Genomic DNA, 18,905 nt, shown 5'->3' with positions numbered 1-18,905 from the left:
GAGCAGCAGAGCTATTCCTAGAGATTCCAGAAGAATCCCCCTCCCCCTTCCAGTCCCCTCGGAGTGCATTCGTTTAAAAAAGTAAATGCCGCTTCTTCAGAAAGGGGCTTCAAGTCAGCGGGTCTTCAGCATCCATTGAGATGGTTGTAACAACAACAACAATAATAATATTTTGCTTTTTAGGGCCAGCCTGTGGCATATAGAAGTTCCCAGTCTAGGGGTTGAATAGGAACTACAGATGCTGGCCACAGCCACGCCAGATCCTTAACCCACCGAGAGAGGCCAGGGATCAAACCCACATCTTCCTTGATTGATACTAGTCAGGTCCATAACCCACTGAGCTGCACTGGTAACTCCCGGTGACTGGTGACTAGAGTTCTAAAGGAAGACGTATCTTCAGGTCACAGTCTACCTCCCAAATTCCTGTGAATGATGACATCAGGACAGTGAATAATCAGCCCTGGCCCGAAGCCAGGATGGCCTGCGCCCGCTTCCAGGGGGAACTTCCTCCCCCTCTTTATAAAAACAGGCCCGCCCCGGCTGGGCTCCAGCGGCCAGTCCACTGGGCATCTTCCGGCGGCAGCAGAGAAGCCCGCCCACCCCAGGGCCACCGACCCCACCCCCTGCTTTGAAATTTAAAGGAGGCCGGAGCCGGCGCCGGGTGAGTGCTGCCGAGGTCCTGCAGAGCCCGGGGCTGAAGGGAGAGCCTGTCCGAGGAGAGAAGACGGCGGCGGCGACAGCGGCGGGCAGTGGCGGTAGGTGGGATTCTGCACCTCTCGGTCTCCTTTTCTCTCGCTCAAAAGTCTTTCTGAGTCGAGGAAGGAGCGCCGTCTGATCAAGGGGCCGACTTTGTGATTAGGGCCAGAAGCGGTCTGCGCCCGCAGGGAGCTTTCTTTGTGCATCTAATGGGGTGGGTGGGCTGGAGTGTTCGGAGGGGCGAGGCGACGGGGGTCAGGGGTGGAGAGGGGGCTGGAAAGGATGTATTTCCTGGAGCTGAAGATTGCAAAGGGGACAGTGAAAAGAATGGAACCCAAAGGCTCTGAAGAGACAATGGACGCGCCTCATGACTAACGGGCAAAAGATGTGAAAAGGGCTATCAGGGGTGAGTGCGCGGAGGGTCCCTGGGGGCATCTGGCTAGGCTGCCTCCCTCTGCGAACCCACAGGGAAACTGAGGCTGGGGAGGGTGGAGAGGGACTTGCCCACCGAGCCGGGGACTAGAGGAGGGGGCTGGCCTCTGGGCTCCCCCTCAACACCCCTTCCTCTGCTGGCATCCCCTCCCCCACCCTGGTGCAAAGTGTGGGGACCTCAGAACTTTTCAACTCCAGGGGCAATCACAGCCATGTCATCTACTGCTAACATGTTCTGCAGGGAGCCTGTCTGGCCCTCAAGGGTTTCGATGTTATTATCTGCATTTTCTTAACCTCAAGGGGAGGGAGAGAGGGAGCTCTCGGGTAACTGATGGCAGACTCAAGCCCAAAGAAGTGTGGTAGTGAGAATCCGTCGTGGTGGTTTTCTGCACCTGGCTGATGAGAGAAAAATTACGTGTGTGAGTGTGTGAAGAAATTCCGAAAGCCAGTTCTTAAGTGGATTCCTCCCACCCCACCCCCCCAAAGGACTTCCTAGCAATTCTTGCCCGTGGGGCAGGAAGACATCCTGGGATGCACACACTGACCGGTCCAGAATCAATAGACGCAGGTCAGCATGAGCTGCCCGGTAAGTGCTTCCTGAGCACAGAGCCAGATGGGGCAGCTGCAGAGACACCGTGAAAATGGAGCTAGAAATAGCTCTATCCTATCCATCGGTTGATTCTACTTAAAACGTTCTCCAAGACGCCAGCCTCAAAGTGCTGGCTCTCATTGAGAGCAAATGAGAGCCACTCTTTGCAGAGTCTCCAGGACCCTCTCAGTAAATTAATTCTGGGGACCCTCGTATCAGATGCTCCTGGGGATAAGGCTGCCCTTGGTGGCTTCCTTACAGGCCTGGTTCAGTTCCTGCTTTGAGCGAGTAGCTGAGAAACAGCAACGGTCCTGTTACTAGTTTGTGCTCAAGGAGGGACTCTGGGACCTGGGGCCCTAGCTTGTTGGAGAGCAGAGCTGGAGATCAGTAGGAGCAACTCAGCCACAACCCCCTGCTGGTGTGAGTTGAAGCCACCAGCGCCCCTCAGAAAGCTGTTGCGCTTCTGGGGCAGTTACTGTGCAGGTGGGCCTGTCACTAATCCCCCTGCGGCCTGGGGTTTTACAGCAGCGTAAGCGGTCCTTTGGCTTGATCGTCCTTTGGAGGGAGCAATGTTGGCCTTGGGTCTTCCAAAGCTTCCAGAGTGTGGGCAGGTCATTCTGGATTGGAGGCCAAGGTGGCAACCTGGTTTTTGGCTTTAATCGTGGACTCAGTTCCAGTCAAAACTCCAAACCCGTGTGCTTCTCTGAATACCAAATATCTGTATTGAGTTGAAATGTTCAGTTTTGGAGTTCCCTGGTGGCCTAGAAATTAAAGACCCAGAGTTGTCACTGCAGTGCCTCAGGTTCAATCCCTGGCCTGGGAACTTCTGCATGGTCTGGGCGCAGCCAAAAGAAAAAAAAAGTGTTCAGCGTCAATGACTATTTGGCATCTGCTGTCTCAGAATAAAATTCCTGTTTTCCAGGAGTGCTGATAAGATGGCCAGAATGGACAATGAGTGACCAGAATATTCTGTTCATTCTTTCTTGGGGCCATTCGCTTTGCATAGAGAAAAATTCTGTCCATAGTTTCAGGTGGTAAACCTCCTCGTGGTCAACCAGCTCAGAGAACCATGTGGCAGACTTCAAATGAAGCCAGTTAAAAAAGTGAGGGTGAGGGAGTTCCCGTCGTGGCTCAGTGGTAATGAACCCAACTAGATCCATGAGGATGAAGGTTCGATCCTTGGCCTTGCTCAATGGGTTAAGGATCCAGCGTTGCCATGAGCTGTGGTGTAGGTGGCAGATGCGGCTCAGATCTGGCATTACTGTGGCTGTGGCTTAGGCCAGTAGCTACAGCTCCGATTTGACCCCTAGCCTGGGAACTTCCATATGCTGCAGGTGTGGCCCTAAAATAAAACAAACAAACAAACAAAAACCAAGGGAAAAAAAAAAAAAACTGAGGATGATGTAGGCTCACAGAAAAGGCTAGAAAGAATCTTAGAGACTACCCATCCTGATCCAACCCAAAAAGCAGCCACAAGGTTCCTGATATTGGCTTAGGTATACCTACATACATAAGGACAGCATGTTTTCTTAGTGATATTTGTGCATTTTATATTTCACTTCCCTGCCTGGGAAAAAGATTCCTACAGAAGGGCATAGAGAGATAAACCTCGTGATCATCTGAAAGTTAAGACCTGTGATGTAGGAAAAATGAACCAGTGGCTGAGCACATGGCACGCATTTCATTGTTTTTTAAAAGCACGAATCAACAGGTTAAGGACCTGGCCTTGTACTGCTGTGGTTCTGATTACTGCTGTGGCTCAGGTTTGATGCCTGCTCTGGGAACTTCTGCATGTTGAGGATGTGGCCAAAAAAAAAAAAAAAAAAGCAGGACTCAGACAAGTTCTGCTTCTGATCATAGTTCCCCAGGAAATGCTAGCAGCTCTTCTTCCTGTGGACAGGTACAATTGGGTGCCTTTAGCGGCTGCCCACGCCATCCACGCCAATGGCCAGGAGCCAGAGGGTGACTCTTGGCCACCTGGCCAGCTGGGCAACACCGCATGGCTGTGTGATGCTTCTGACACACACACAGTGGCTGGGAGAGGTTTGTTTGGCAACTGACCTACAAGCCCTGATTCCACCTGCGGTCTCTGAAGGGATGGCTTCAAAGTCAGGCTAAACCCTGATAATGGGGGACCTTTGTATTAAGAGACTTTTCTGTTTCTTAGAGCATCACAAATACACCTTTAACTTACAACTAGACAGTAAGGAATGCAAACTCCTCCTGCGAGACCCCTATCCTTAGAACCCTTGGGTGTTCCAAGACACACTTCTTGCTAGGGATGTTCTCGAAGCAAGAGCCTGGGGTGTATGACTCAGACTCTTGCCCAAAGAAAGGTGTCTGTGCTGAAGATTAAGGGGCTCTGGAGTCCCCTGGTGGCCTAGCAGGTTAAGCATCCAATGTTGTCAGTGCAGCAGCTAGGGTCACTACTGTGGTACAGGTTTGATCCCTGGCCCAGGAACTTCTACGTACTGTGGGCGCAGCCAAAAAAAAATAATAAAGACTAAAGAAGGGGCTCTGAGAGTTCCCGTCGTGGCTCAACGTTAACGGACCCAACTAGTATACTTGAGGCACAGCTTTGATCCCTGACCTTGTTCAGTGGGTTAGGGATCTGGCGTTGCCGTGAGCTGTGGTATAGTTTGCAGATGTGGCTCGGATCACGTGTTGCTGTGGCTTTGGTGTAGACCGGCAGGTACAGCTCTGATTTGACACCTAGCCTGGGAACCTCCATATGCCGTGAGTGAGGCCCTAAAAGAGACCAAAAAAAAAAAAAAAAAGAAGAAGGGGCTTTGGCTACTTGCTCCTAGTAAGTAGCCCCAACTTTGGGCTATGCTTGGTCAGCAACACCCCAGCATTGCCTGGTCCACTCCTACTTCTGTTCAGTAAACAGCTTATGTAGGATCCATTCCTGAAAGCTGACTTTGACCAGCCCCAGCTGCAACAAGAGGGAGCTGCATCCCTTCCTTTACATCCCAGGAGGCCCCCTTCTTCCTCTGTGTATCCACCTGCAGCCCCCCACACCCCTATCACAGTGCCGATAGCACTGTGCAACGGTTGTCTAGTTCCTTGTCTGCCCTGATCCTGAACTATGAGGTTTTAAGGATAGATTGCGTATGTCTTTTTGCCATTTCTTGGGCCGTTCCCTCGGCATATGGAGGTTCCCAGGCTAGGGGTCGAATTGGATCTGTGGCCACCGGCCTACGCCAGAGCCACTTCAACACGAGATCCAAGCTGCGTCTGCGACCTACACCACAGCTCATGGCAATGCCGGATCCTTAACCCACTGAGCAAGGCCAGGGATCGAACCCGCAACCTCATGGTTCCTAGTCAGATTCGTTAACCACTGCACCATGACAGGAACTCCAGGATAGATTGTATATGTCTTTATACCATGGAGCCTGACCTTGGTGCAGGGTGGGTGCTTGTGTCTGATGTGATCAGAGTAAGTCACCCCCCCATGAATTCAGGAAAGGAGGAAACTAGACTGAGCAGAGGCTTGAGGTCTAGATGGATGGGGTGGGGGACCTGAGAGATACTGGGAGAATGGTTCCCAAAATATTCCCAGACCCTTGGTTAGAGACCTTGGCATGGGCAGTTCCTTGAAGGTGGGAGAAGCTACCCGGTGGGGATATTAAACCCTAAACCCAGTTACTTCCTATGAATAATCTAAAACAGAAAGCCCAGGAGTTCCCTGGTGGTGCAGCAGGTTCAGGAGCCAGCTTTGTCACTGCTGCAGCCCCGGTCACGGCAGAGGTTCCATCCCTGGCCCAGGACCTTTCACATGCCATGGGCGCTGCCAAAACAAAACCAAAACCAGCCCACCAGTAACTTGTCTTGCTATTGACATATTGTCACATTCAGGAGAAAGAGGAACCTGTTTTCTTTTGCCCCCTCATAGCAAGAGCCAGGCTCTGCCACCTGGGCTGCAGAGAGACAGGAAAGATTTGTGGAGGGGTTTTCGGCGCTGCTCCAGTTTCCTTGTTTTTCTTTCTTAACGTCTCTGGCTTTCAAACATCCATGTGGTCTATCTCAGCACAGAGGGCCTGATCTTCTAGCTGCCTCTGAGACCCTGGTGTGTGTGGTGGAAATAGTTTGGGAGAGGCAAACAAAAAACCAGGTTGAAAATAGGATAAAAGACACCACCCCACGATCCAGGAAATACTGATCTCTTTACATAGATGAAGCGCGTGAAACTTGACATCAATTATAAAGAATCCGGTCACAGGTTATCATAAGATGTCCAGATGATCTAGGAAACAGGATTTGAAATTAACACTTGAACTTGACGGCGACCCCATAGAACTTAGCTTCCCTTCTGGGCCTTGTTCCAGGGAGAAGCTAGAAACTGTTGGTCCTGCCCCATCTGAAGTGCGCTCCTGGCACTAGGGTACGGTTAACTCTGCTGTGCACCAGAGATAAGTAGGGGCTTTACCTGCTTCTTCCCTAATTGCCACCAAAATGGATTCAGCAGGGCTAGGGTGGAAAGGATTAGCCCATTAGAAAACTGCCTGGAAGTGGCGTCTGGAGTTGGGCCCTAGGGCTTGTGCGCCTTGCATTCCGACCAGCAGCTCCTCTCCAAAAAGCAACTCTGAGCACATTACAAACATGACAGTCCAGCATCAGGACCCAGCCAGGGTTGTGGAAAGGGCGACCGTGGGGCTTGTAAAAGAACGGACCATCTATCCAGAGTCCCCACGCCTCCCCTTACAAGATGTGACAGGCCAGAGACATTTCCTTTGACTTTTTCAAAGTTCAATCCTTGCCTCCGTGAAAATGAGATAATAATATTGACGTTACTGATTCCACGGATGCCTGGCAAGGGGTGGGCTCTCCAGCGTTCAGCCCCCACACATTTCTCAAAACTACGCTGTCAGGTCACTTTTATAAAATGTGGACAAATTCTGCCTGGGGTGATACAATGAAAACCTCTGATCATTTTTGCCCTGATTCCAGTGTGTTGAAATCTTCAGGGAGACCAGAGAATTATCAAATGATTGCGTATTTCATTCCTCGGAGAGCTGTTTGTTTTAGGGAGTGGAAGGGACAGGAGGAACTACCTCAGCCTTGTTGAAGACTCTCTTAGACTCATCTCAGACTTCAGGTTTCTTGAGGTTCAGACTTGATGGTACTCTGTCCTTGCATCGAATAATGGAGTTAGCTTTGCCAGCTGAGTCTTGCATCTTCTTGACAAGGATCTGAGTTTATTAGGAAAGGGCTTCTTTGGTTGTTCTTGTTTGTTTGTTGTTTCTTTTGGCTGTGCCCATGGCATGTGGGCATTCCCGGACCAGGGGATCGGACCCGTGCCACAGCAGCGATCCCAGCCACTGCAGTGACACCACCAGATCCTTAACCCACTGTGCTACAAGCAAACTCAGGATTTCTTTTGTTTTTACCATATGAGGAGGGACTTCTGTTGTGGATCTGTTTTTCTAGATCCATAACTACACTCTCTGAGTTCCTCCAGATAAGCAGAATTACCTGGCCGAGGAATTCCTGTTGTGGCTCAGTGTGTGACGAACCTGACTAGTATCCATGAGGAGGCAGGTTCGATCCCTGGCCCAGCTCAGAGGGTTAAGGATCTAGTGTTGCTGTGGCTGTGGGGTAGGCTGGCAGCTACAGCTCTGATTCAGCCCCTGGTCTGGGAACTTCCATATGCCGAGGGCGCGGCCCTAAAAAGCAAAACAAACAAACAAAACCCCCAGAATTACCTAGCCAACAATGCTCCGTACACATCGTCCTTAGTGGGTTAACATCCTATAAAGCTCAGACACAGGTCACATGCCTATTATTTTGGAGAGGCTCTGCGGAGAATTCCACCCTGAGTGGAGATGGGTGGGGCTGGCGGAGCCAGGAGAAGATTCTATTCCATTCACCTCTTTGGAATCCATCCAATTAGATAAGAAAACAGACTCTTCCTCTCTTGCTCCCTAATTAAAAAGAGTTTGGTCCAGGAAGAGGGGAAAATCAGCTTTGGCACATCGAGAATTTTTTCCCTTTTTGCAAAGCAAAGAATTGCTTCTGTGACGGGAATGTTCGAAAAAAATTTTTTTTTTTTGTTTTTTTTGTTCTTCTTTTTTGTTTTTTAGGGCCACACCTGCAGCATACGGAATTTCCCAGGCTAGGGGTTGAATTGGAGCTGTAGCCATGTGGGATCCCGGAGCCTCATCTGCGACCTACACCACAGCTCACAGCAACGATGGATCCTTTAACTCACTGAGTGAAACCAGGGATCGAACCCACATCCTCATGGATACTAGTTGAGCCACAATGGGAACTTCTTGAAAAATGGTTTTTATTCTGAGAACATAAACTCTGTAAAAAATAGGACCTGTCTTGGTGAGACCAGAGGCACCAGGCTAACAGCTCAGGCTCTGGGCTGATGCTGGACCAGACACAGGTGGGCTTTGCCAGAGCTCATCCATCCCTTTTTCCAAAGGCTGCTTCCTCCCCCATCTTACCTTGTGTCTCGTGTCTCTTGTCCTGATGCGGTGGCAAGACTTTGCAGTTCCAAATTGTTCTGACCGCTTCTTTTCTAATTTGTTGGCACCCTTCCTGGGCATGATGGTTGAGGGTGGAGGGAGGGTGTTTGTTTTGAAGCCGTGAGTCATCTCAGGGTTTTGCTGTTCTTGGAGATTGGCTTTCTCTTACTCTGATTTCCAGAGATTTTGCAAAGTGAAAACCACACAAGAATCCCCTTTACCAAAGATGAAACTCGCAACCTTTCCATGGGGTGGGATGTAAAAAGTGATAATAGTATCCATTTACCTTTATCTTTCCCTTGCAATTTCCAAGGTCCTTCTTGCCTCAAGGGGAAACTGCAAGCCTTCCAGTCCTTTTAACATCTGGGGCAAGTGCACTCTTTGTACCTAGAATCACAGAACCACTGCCTTAGGTCCTAGGTCTTTATTGCAGATCATGTTATGGAATGTGGTGGAGTGTTTTGTAAAATTACTTATCCCCGTTGGTAAGTATTTCACAGCTGACCGAGCATGTGCCCACTCATGGCATCTGTTCTCACAACAACCAAAACCACAGAATGTTAGCCTCGAAGAAAACCCTGAGAGTTCAGCGCCCTTGGGTTTGCATCCCTTGGAGCTGGTTTGAGAGCTCAAATTATGGATGCTTTTTGGAAGGGCCACATGTTCATTTTCCTTGGCAGTCATTTTGCAAATGAGTTCATGCATATGCAAATGAGGGTGCCAGGTCCTTTCCTGAGAGCAGATGTTTCTGGGGGCAGGTGAAGGAGTAGGAGGATGGGGGCGGGATGGGTCATGCAAAGGGCAGTGAAAGGACACTCTGTTTCCCCAGGCCCATCCTCCGGCTGTCCTGCTGCCACTTCCATCGGCCCTTGCTAACCAGTCCCCATCCATCAGCATTCCCCATGTCACCACTGCAAAAAGGAACCCTGTGCTTCTGGCTTCAGTTTCCCAGCCGCAACAGCACACCCTCTTGGCTCTGGGAGACCAGCCCCCCTCCCTGTTTCCCAGACCATTGTTCCCATTCTCCCCTGGAGCAGTCATCATTCACGGTTGTTCAGAGGCCAGAAAACAGAGTCATTCTGTCTCTGCGGCCAAGCAGGACCCTGCACAATGTCCAGGCAGGCACCGCCTCCCACACAACGATGCCAGCCAATCCAGGCCATGCTTTCTTTGCCACATGTCTGCGCTGCCCCCAGACCTCTGTAACATTTCTAATTTGCACAGATTCTTTGTCAACTTGCCAAGCTCTCCATCCCCTGAGCGGGTACCTTTTGCAAAACTGCAAAAACTGACACTATGGGCCAAGGTGGTCCTGCCAGGGCTGGGGCCTGGGGACCATTCCACACACTCTCCCCCCATAAAGTGATGCTTCCAGTGACTTAGAGATTCCAGTCCCACGAATATCAGCCATCCTTGTAGCTTTTCTTTTTCCTTGTCTTTGCTCCTTCAATCCTTCCATCTTCCCTTCCTTCCATCTTTCTTTCCTCCTCTTGGCTCCTTGCTTTTTCAGTTCTTTGATTCTGGGAAACTATTAAATGTAACAAAAGAAAGAGTCCATAGAAAAAAAATGACAAGTCTCTGAATTCCTAAGATGAGCCTCCAGAGGACTTCTTACCCTTATCCCTCAAATCTCGTGGGCGGGCACTCAGCGCCTCTCCCTTTGATGGGAGCCTTTGGGCTGGGGTTGAAATCCACCTCGGGTCCAGTCTGTTTGTGGTGTCACTTGTTCTTTGTTCGGCCGCTGCCCCCAGACCTCCCGCCTCTCTCCAAAGAGAAACACAGGCCCATGTTTTTCTTCCCTCTTTCTTGCTCCCTTGTCTTGGGACAGCCTGGTCCAGCTGTCTGCAGGCAGGATGACTAACTTCTTTGTCATCCTCTTCCCCACTCGTCCCTGTCCAGCTGCTTGTGGGGCTGCTGTGCAGAGAGGATGGAGCTATCACGGGGTGCGTTTGAGACTCTTTGACTCTGGCTCAGCTCCAGGCCCAGCAAGGCCACCAGAGGCAGAGGGAGATAAGACTGAGAGAAGGGAGACAGGCTCCAACTGTCCCAGAGCAGAAGACAAAAGTCCACTCCTTTCCCCCGTCTGCTGATTCTTTAGTTGCAAAGGGGTCTGACGCGGTGCAGCTGTTGAAGCCTGGTCCAGGGAATGCAAATGCCCTCCCCCTTTTGGTCTTTTTAGGGCTGTACCCACAGCATGGAAGTTTCCAAGCTAGGGGTCTAATCAGAGCTGCAGCTGCCAGCCTACACCACAGCCACAGCAATGCCAGAACCAAGCCACGTCTACGACCTAGGCCTCAGCTCATGACAATGCTGGATCCTTAACCCACTGAGAAAGGCCAGGGATCGAACCCGAATCCTCTTGAATACTACTTGGGTTCATTACCCCTGAGCCGCGAGACAGGAACTCCTGCAAATATCTTTTTAGGGTTTTTTTGTTGTTTTTTGTTTTTTGCTTTTTATGGCTGCACCTGCAGCATATGGAAGTTCCCAGGCTAGGAGTCAAATTGGAGCCGTAGATGCTGGCCTACCCCACAGCCACAGCAACACCAGATCTGAGCTGTGATCTTCGACCCATGCTGCAGCTTGCGGCAATGCCAGATGCTTAACCCCCTGAGCAAGGCCAGAGATCAAACCTGCATCCTCATGGACCCGAGTCAGGTTCTTAACCCACTGAGCCACAACAGGGACTCCTCCTGTAACTGCCTTAATACTTCACTTGCCACTCTGTGATTTTCCAGTGTCTAGACTTGTATTCCGTTGAGGAGGACCTTGAGCTCTTGAGGTTAAGGGCCTCCAGAGAAAAGGCAAGCCCCCCATGTGAGGGGATAGAACTTGTTGGCAGCCCAGCTGGTTGGCAGAGAGGATGAAAAGGAGTCAAGTTTCCCGCTCGCAGGCTGGTTCAGAATTTCTTCGTTAAGTCCTGAGAGGGTAGAATCTCCCTGTCTCAGAGGCTTGGCTGAGATAACAAAGGCTGGGACAACCTGTAAAGGTGGGGAAAAGGATGCACGGCAGGGAGTGCACAGAGGGGGTGTGGAGGGGTCTAAAAAGATCTATTTTCAAAGGGCTTTGGGGTCATGCATGGGATTAAAGGAAGAAGTGGAAGGAGTTCCCGTGGTGGCGCCGTGGAAAGGAATCCGACTAATAACGCTGCGAATGCCGATTGGATCCCCGGCCTCAGTGAGTTAAGGATCCAGTGTTGCCGTGAGCTGCGGGGTAGGTCCCAGACAAGGCTTGGATCTGGCGTTGCTGTGGCTCGGGCATAGGCTGGCAGCGGCAGCTCCGATTCGACCTCTAGTCTGGAAACCTCCCTATGCCACAGGTGCGGCCCTAAAAAGCAAAAAAACAAATAAATAAATAAAAGAAGGGGAATTTAAGAGGAATTTGGGGAAATTTTGAGAAAAGAGGAATTTGAGGAAATCTGGAGCAACTCCCTGGGATCAGATGGTCCCCCACGTGCTCCAGTTTTTGGGCGATTCCTACTGCTTCCTTCTGCAACTGCCCGAAACCAGCCCAGAGCTGCAAGCTTCCTGATATGAGTGAAAAAAAGGCCCCCATGCGGCACACCCCCACCCTGCCCGGGAAGGGGCCCTTCGCAGGCCAAACTGGAACAAAGGCCCAGATCCTGGCTTCTTTTAGTTTCCTTTGAGATGGGGGCAGGGGCGGTGGAGGATGGGGCAAGCTGCCTGCCAGACGCCCTGGGGGCAGTGGAATCTCACTGCCCAGACCATCCCACCCACTTCCAAACAGCTCTGTGCCCTCCTCTGTCCGTCACCAGCCACCCCAGCAGGCCCCTGGGCACAGAGCATCCTGTTCTTTTTAGGGCTGTACCTGTGGCCACAGCCACAGCAACGCACACTATGAGCCAAATCTGCGACCTACACCACAGCCACAGCAATGCCGGATCCTTAACCCACTGAGCGAGGCCGGGATCGAACCTGCATCTTCACAGACACCCGTTGGGTTCTTAACCGCTGAGCTGCAACGGGAACTCCCACCCTCCTTTGTTTTTCATCCTTGGCCTGAAGCGGGGCTGTGGCCTCAGGAGGGGAACCAGCCAAGCTGGGATGAAGGTCCTAGAGGGCTCTGAACCCGCTCAACTGAGGAGACCCTGGGGATCGTGGGAGGGAGGGCCAGGGGCAGCTCCAACATTGTTGTGACTGAGGGGAAATGAGTCAAAGGAAGAGAAGCCCTGATTTAATTCTCATGGACGAGGGAGTGAGTGGGCCTGCCAGACCACAAAATAACACCCCAACCAACTAACCTACTGGAGGCTGCTAAGGGGGAGGCCCCTGCCCCCACCCCAGGGAAAGGCACACGGAACCAGGAACCAAGAGCAGGAGTCTAGAAAGATCCTAGTCTCATCACCAAGACCAGGTACCTCCCCTCCTTTCTGCAAATCTGCACTTCCTGGCTCTGTCTTTGAAAGAGTCTGGCTCCCCCTTGGAGAGGAGAGGGGAAGGGGAGGGGGAGGGAGGGTCTGTGGGGGAGCCTTTCCTTTAGTTGCATGAAGAAGCCTGGATAGTGTGGGTTTTTTTCTTTCTTTTTACGGTCACATCCACAGCATGTGGAAGTTCCCAGGCTAGGGGTCAAATTGGAGCTGCAGCTGCCTGCCTACGCCACAGCCATAGCAACGTAGGATCCAACCCGCCTCTGCACCCTACACCACAGCTCATGGCAATGTCAGAGCCTTAACCCATGAGCAAGGCCGAGGATCAAACCCACATCCTCATGGACACTAGTCGGGTTCTTAACCCACTGAGCCACAACAGGAATTCCCGGGAGCTTGGAAGTTCAGGTCATCTGAGGAAGGCTGGGTCTGTGATGTCCCCGCAGCAAAATCTCTAAGGTTTCCTCTGAAAGTCAGAGAGGAGACATCGCTATGGCTCCATCTAGTAAACCTGAGGGCAGGTACTCACTTCAAGGGAAACCGGCCAGCCTGAGGTCCTGGGCTGCCAGAAAGTGCAGTGGTGGTTTCATCCTTCAGCCCACAGAGATCAGGGCAAAATCATCTCCCCCCCTCCAAAAAAAAGGAGTTCCCGTTGTGGCTCAGTGGTAATGAACTGACTAGTATCCATGAGGACGAAGGTTCGATTCCTGCCCTCGCTCAGTGGGTTAAGGATCTGGTGTCGCTGTGGCTGTGGCATAGGCCAGCAGCTGTATCTCTGATTTGACTCCTAATCTGGGAAATTCCATATGCTGCACGTTCAACCCAAAAAGACAAAAAAAAAAAAAAAAAATTCTTCCAGCAACACATAGCCATGGACTGATAAACAGATAAGCAAGATGTTTTGCACAAGCACCGAGGAATATTATCCAGCCTTAAAAGAGAAAGCCATTCTGACAGACACAGGCTACAACACTGATAGACCTTGAGAGCCTGGTGCCAAGGGAAATAAGTCAGACACAAAAGGACAAATATTGTGTAAGTCCATCTATATGAGTTACCCGGAACAGTCAAAGTCACAGAAATAGTGAATAGGATGGTGGTCGCCGGGAAATGGGGAGTTAGTGTTAAGTGGGTGTAGAGCTTCCGCTTGGGAAGACGAAAGTTTGGAAATGGATGGTGGTGACAGCTGCCCAACAATGTGAATGTACTTCATGCCACTGAACTTATGCTTTAGGATGGTTGCAATGGCAAATTTTATGTTGTGTGTATCTTACATACAAAATATACATCAGTTTTTAAAAAATACCATCTTCCAGACACCTGCGATGGCCTGTCCTGCTGTGGGTGCCGATGCTCGAGGGACCGGCAGGTTCCTGAACTTGGCCATCCTTTCAGACCTCTCACATCACACGACTAATCTCTTTTTTCCCCATCTTCTTCCAGCATTTACGAGACACTGAGGAACAATGTATGCACTGAAGAGAGAGCTCTGGTGTGTGCTCCTGCTGTGTGGGGCCATCTGCACCTCGCCCAGCCAGGTGGGTGTACCGCTTGGGGTCTGTGCTGGGACCCACCGGACACATGTCCCTTGGCAGATAATGCTTGGGATCCAGGCTTCCAGGGGGAATCTCAGGCATCCATCCTGATTTGAGAAAACGCTGCCTCTCAAATGCCTTCTTTGGAGTTGACTTTAAAGGATGTGTTTGCATAATGCATTCCTAAAAGACAGGGCACGTGAATGGGAACATTTGAGCTGCCTGCGGACTGCTTGCTACCTAGTGGGGACGGGAGCTCTACAGTACACATGCTCTGTAAAGATGCTGGCAGCCAAAGGCATCACTGAGTCAAAGAGTGTTGCCCCCAGAGCAGGATTTTAGAGAAGGAAGAATTGGAACCGCTACATGTAGGGGACAGCATGGCGTGTGTGTGGGGGTGGGGGGTGTTCAACTCCACTAACCACATGTGGCTTTTTAATTTTTTATTATAATATTTTATTATTTTTTAATTTTTTCATTTAATTTTTATTTTAATTTCATTATTATAATATTTTATTATTTTTAGAATTTATTTCATCTAGTGGATTTACAAGGTCATGACAATCAACGAAGTGATTCAATTATACATGTACACACATCCATTCTCTTTCAGATTCTTTTCCCACACAGACTATCACAGAATATTGGGTAGAGTTCTCTGTGCTATATTAATTTAAAAATAGTTAAAATGAGGAATTCCCTTGTGGTGTGGCAGGTTAAGGAGCTGGTGTTGTCACTGCTGTGGCTTTGGTTACTGCTGTGGCAAGGGTTCAATCCCTGGCCCTGGAACTTATGCGTGCCACAGGCACAGCCAAAAAATAAAATAAAACGAGTTAAAGTTAAATGAAACTGAAAACCCACTTCAGTCACACCACCTCTGAAGTGCTCAGTCCCCATACATGACCAGCGACTGCCATATTGGATGGCATGGATATTAGACATTTCCATCACTCAGACAGTCCTTTTGGATGGTCTAAGAGAGGAAGAATTAGACAGGGAGGCAGGTAATGAGCATTCCACCTGGACCAGTTACCTGAGGGGGATGCTCTGGGCAGGTGGTATCTGACTGGTGGGCTGATGATGCTCTTCTGATGTGATCACCTTTATTCTCAAGACACCTTGCCTGTGCTGATCCTTCTTCCCCCCCCCCCCTCCACCCACCATGTCTTTGCAGGAAACCCACAGGCGACTCAGAAGAGGAGTCAGATCGTACAGAGGTGAGGTTGCTGAGGTGGACAGGGGTCGATGGAGGCGGGGACAGGGCTCAGGGTCAGGGTCAGGGTGCTCTAGGCTCTGTTGGGTATTTTCTCCCACTGTGCCCTGCTTACCTAAGCTCCAGTGAAGGTAGAGACTCTGCAGAGATGCCTGTGTCCTCATTCACTGCTCACACAGGCTCTGAGGGGACAGGAACAGGTGTGTTTTAGGGGCCAGCCAGCAGGGAGTCTCATGCTGCTGGAAGCCTGCCAGCCCAATGGCCCAAAGTCCTGTTACACAGATGGGAATGCAGCCCAGAGAGCCTGAGTGACTAGGCCAGGGTCACACAGCCTCTAGGCTGTGGGGCCTTTCCCTGGGCTGTGATCCCCGTCCTCCCAGACTCCACTTGGCATTGTTGTTATCTAACACCTCTGTGCCTCGGCTTCTTCAATGGGTAACAAGGGGATAACAAACCTGGGATACCTCACAGGAGTGCCATGGGAAGACCTCCTCTGCAAAGCCATGTCTAGAGTTGACCCTAGAAACCCAAGGAACATTCCACCAGGATCCTAAGAATAAAACATGGGAGTTCTCATCATGGCTCAGTGGTAACGAACCCGACTAGTACCCATGAGGAGGCAGGTTTGATCCCTGGCCTCGTTCAGTGGGTTAAGGATCCACCATTGCTGTGAGCTATGGTGTAGGTCACAGACTTGGCTCAGATCCCTCATTGCTGGGGCTGCGGGGTAGGTCGGCAGCTACAGCTCTGATTTGACCTCTAGCCTGGGAACTTCCATATGCCGTGGGTATGGCCCTAAAAAAGCCAAACAAAACAAAACAAAACAAAACCCCCCAAAAAAACAGAAAAGAAAAGAAAAAAGAAAAAGTTAAGGAGTTTTTAAGTTGGCATTCTGGTTTGCAAACAGAGAGGGAGACAGAGGGAAATCCATATCCATGCGAGTATACTTCAGTTATCTTCACTTTGCCAAAAACACGCATGGAAGTAGCGCCATGTCTGCACAGACTAAAATGTCATTTTCTTTGTTTTGGGCCAGAAATGCGTCCTCTCAGTGTGGTAATACGCATGCGGATCAAAAATTCTGGTAGGCAACTTGCATACATGTGCTTATTTTTGATTAATTAAAATAAGAAGTTAGAGTATTAATAGATGTGTTTTGATAGATAAACTCTTTCAAAACAAGGGCCCATCAGAGGAAAAACAATAAAAGGGGTCTTTTAAAATTATTTTCCCTGGAAGTTCCCATGTGGTGCTGCTGAGGCACAGGTTTGATCCCTGGCCCAGGAACTTCATATGCTGCGGGTGAGGGCAAAAAAAAATTGTGTTACGCAAGTGTAGTCATGTTTCATTGAAACTAAAATAAGACAGTAGAAATATATCACTATATTCTAGAATATATTTCAAGAAAATAACTGCTTTTCAGAGCACTTCTAGAAACTAAATGTAAAGATCACATAGTTGCAGTTCCCACTGTAACTTGGTGGGTTAAGAACCCGACTAGTCTCCCGAAGATGGGGGTTTGGTCCCTGGCCTCACTCTGTGGGTTAAGGATCCAGCGTTAGCGTGAGCTGTGGGGTAAGTCACAGATGCAGCTTGGATCCCACGCTGCTGTGGCTGTGGTATAGGCCAGCAGCTGCAGCTCCAATTTGACCCCTAGCCCAGGAATTTCCATATGCTGCAGGTGCAGCCATAAAAAGAAAAAAAAAAAAAAGACCACATAGTTGTTTGTAAAGTAACATTGGCACTACCCTCTAATAAACTTGATTTAAAAAATTTTTTTAATAACAATTAAACTAAATGAAAATGGTGGTTGGTGACAAAATATGGAGTATTTGTTGTCTTCCATCTGAGAAGAGAAAGGAATAAAGGATGGATTATCCTGAAAGTGAGCAGGACAGGTGGGGGCAGGGCTCCAGTTTGGGGTGAGTCATGCCCTAAAGAGGCCAGCCTGTCTCTCGTTACAGTGACCTGCAGAGATGAGAAAACACAGATGATATACCAGCAACACCAGTCGTGGCTGCGGCCCCTGCTCAGGGGCAACCGGGTGGAACACTGCTGGTGCAACGATGGCCAGACCCAGTGCCACTCTGTGCCTGTCAAAAGTAAGTGACCACCCAGGCCAGGCTTTGAGCCTTGGGGTCCAGTCTCCCAGCCCAAGCCCTATCTGTCACAGTCCTTGGCCTGTCCAACCCTCAAGGGGGGCTCAGGTAGCCTCCTCCCTAGGCCAAGGTAAAGGTGCCGAGAAGAACGCTTGAGGCTGCGGGCCTCAGTTTGCTCATCTGTAAAATGGGGGAACAGGAGGACAGACTTTGTGGACTGCTATGAGGAGTAAATGAGTTCGTTTTTGTAAAACACTTAGAATAGTGCCCATGTGTGGCGAGCATATTTTAACTCCGACTCATCTCCTCTTGGGCTGCTTGGACAGTAATTAGGGGTCCCCTTGCTTACACTTGACAGGTTGCAGCGAACCCCGGTGCTTCAATGGGGGGACATGTCTGCAGGCTGTCTATTTCTCAGACTTCGTCTGCCAGTGCCCTGTGGGGTTCATCGGGAGACAGTGTGAAATAGGTGAGTGGCCGGCAGGTGGGTGTGAGTGCGCGAGACCCCAGCTGCCAAACCTACCTGGCGAGGAAAGGAAGTGTGTGCGGACGGGGCAAGGGTCAGGTGGGGTGGGCAGGCCATCCAAGGCTGGTTGGGAAGCCAAAGTGCTGGGCCTGACAAGCAGAGCCCTGGGCGCCAGTCTGGAATCTGGCTCTGCCCCCATCAGCTGGGCGACCCCAGCCACCCCAGCAGCCAGCATGCCTCTGGTTGGCGGTGATGACAGAAGCGGAGGTGAGCTCCCTTCGGGAATTAAGTGACCGGGGGCTCTACATGCAAGGTGTCGTGTGTGTCCCGCTTTCCCTCAGATGCCAGAGCCACCTGCTACGAGGACCAGGGTATCACCTACAGGGGCACGTGGAGCACAACAGAGAGTGGGGCCGAGTGTGTCAACTGGAACACCAGTGGCCTGGCCAGCAAGCCCTACAATGGGCGGAGGCCTGACGCTGTCAAGCTGGGCCTGGGAAACCACAACTACTGCAGGTGAGTGGGCTGCCCTCCCACTGGGAGGTTTCCTCTGGGGAGAAGCTGCCACAGTTGGCAAAAGACCTGTGTCAGACCTGTCAGGTTTCTCCAGAGAAGCAGAAGCAAAAGGAGAGAAATATATACACACACACACATATATAATTACATGTTTATATATTTTATATATATAATGTATCTTCCAGAGAAGCAGAACCAATAGATCTATATCATATAATTATATAGTACATGTTTATATAATTATAGTAATATATTTACATATATATAGTAAATAATTAAATTATTTATAATTACATAAATATATAAATTATTTATAATGACACAAATATATAATTATATGATATAGATCTATTGGTTCTGCTTCTCTGGAATAGCTATAATATATAATTATAACTACATATCTAATTATATTACATTTATGATATATAAATATATATAGAGAGAAATTTATTTTAAGAAATGTGCTCATGTGATTGTTGGGGCTGGCAGATTT

The 18,905-nt window shown here is 49.9% G+C and overlaps 1 protein-coding gene across 1 annotated transcript in view; it reads left to right on the top strand.

Moving 5' to 3' along the window:
* Nucleotides 1–688: 688 nt before the first annotated feature.
* PLAT (plasminogen activator, tissue type) overlaps nt 689–18,905 on the top strand; it is a 28,207-nt gene continuing 9,990 nt past the window's right edge. The window contains 6 exon segments of the mRNA NM_214054.1: nt 689–755; nt 14,027–14,121; nt 15,293–15,335; nt 17,296–17,433; nt 17,789–17,899; nt 18,238–18,412. Coding sequence (NP_999219.1) covers nt 14,050–14,121; nt 15,293–15,335; nt 17,296–17,433; nt 17,789–17,899; nt 18,238–18,412 — 539 coding nt within the window. The 5' untranslated portion in view covers nt 689–755; nt 14,027–14,049.

Source organism: Sus scrofa, chromosome 17 (assembly GCF_054392235.1).
Source record: "Sus scrofa isolate SSC_HxYL_T2T_F1_AM1 chromosome 17, Sscrofa_HxYL_maternal_Yorkshire_Landrace_v2.0, whole genome shotgun sequence".
NCBI classification, from domain to species: domain Eukaryota; kingdom Metazoa; phylum Chordata; class Mammalia; order Artiodactyla; family Suidae; genus Sus; species Sus scrofa.
Note: the sequence above shows the minus strand (reverse complement) of the source record. Positions and strands in the feature narration are given on the sequence as shown.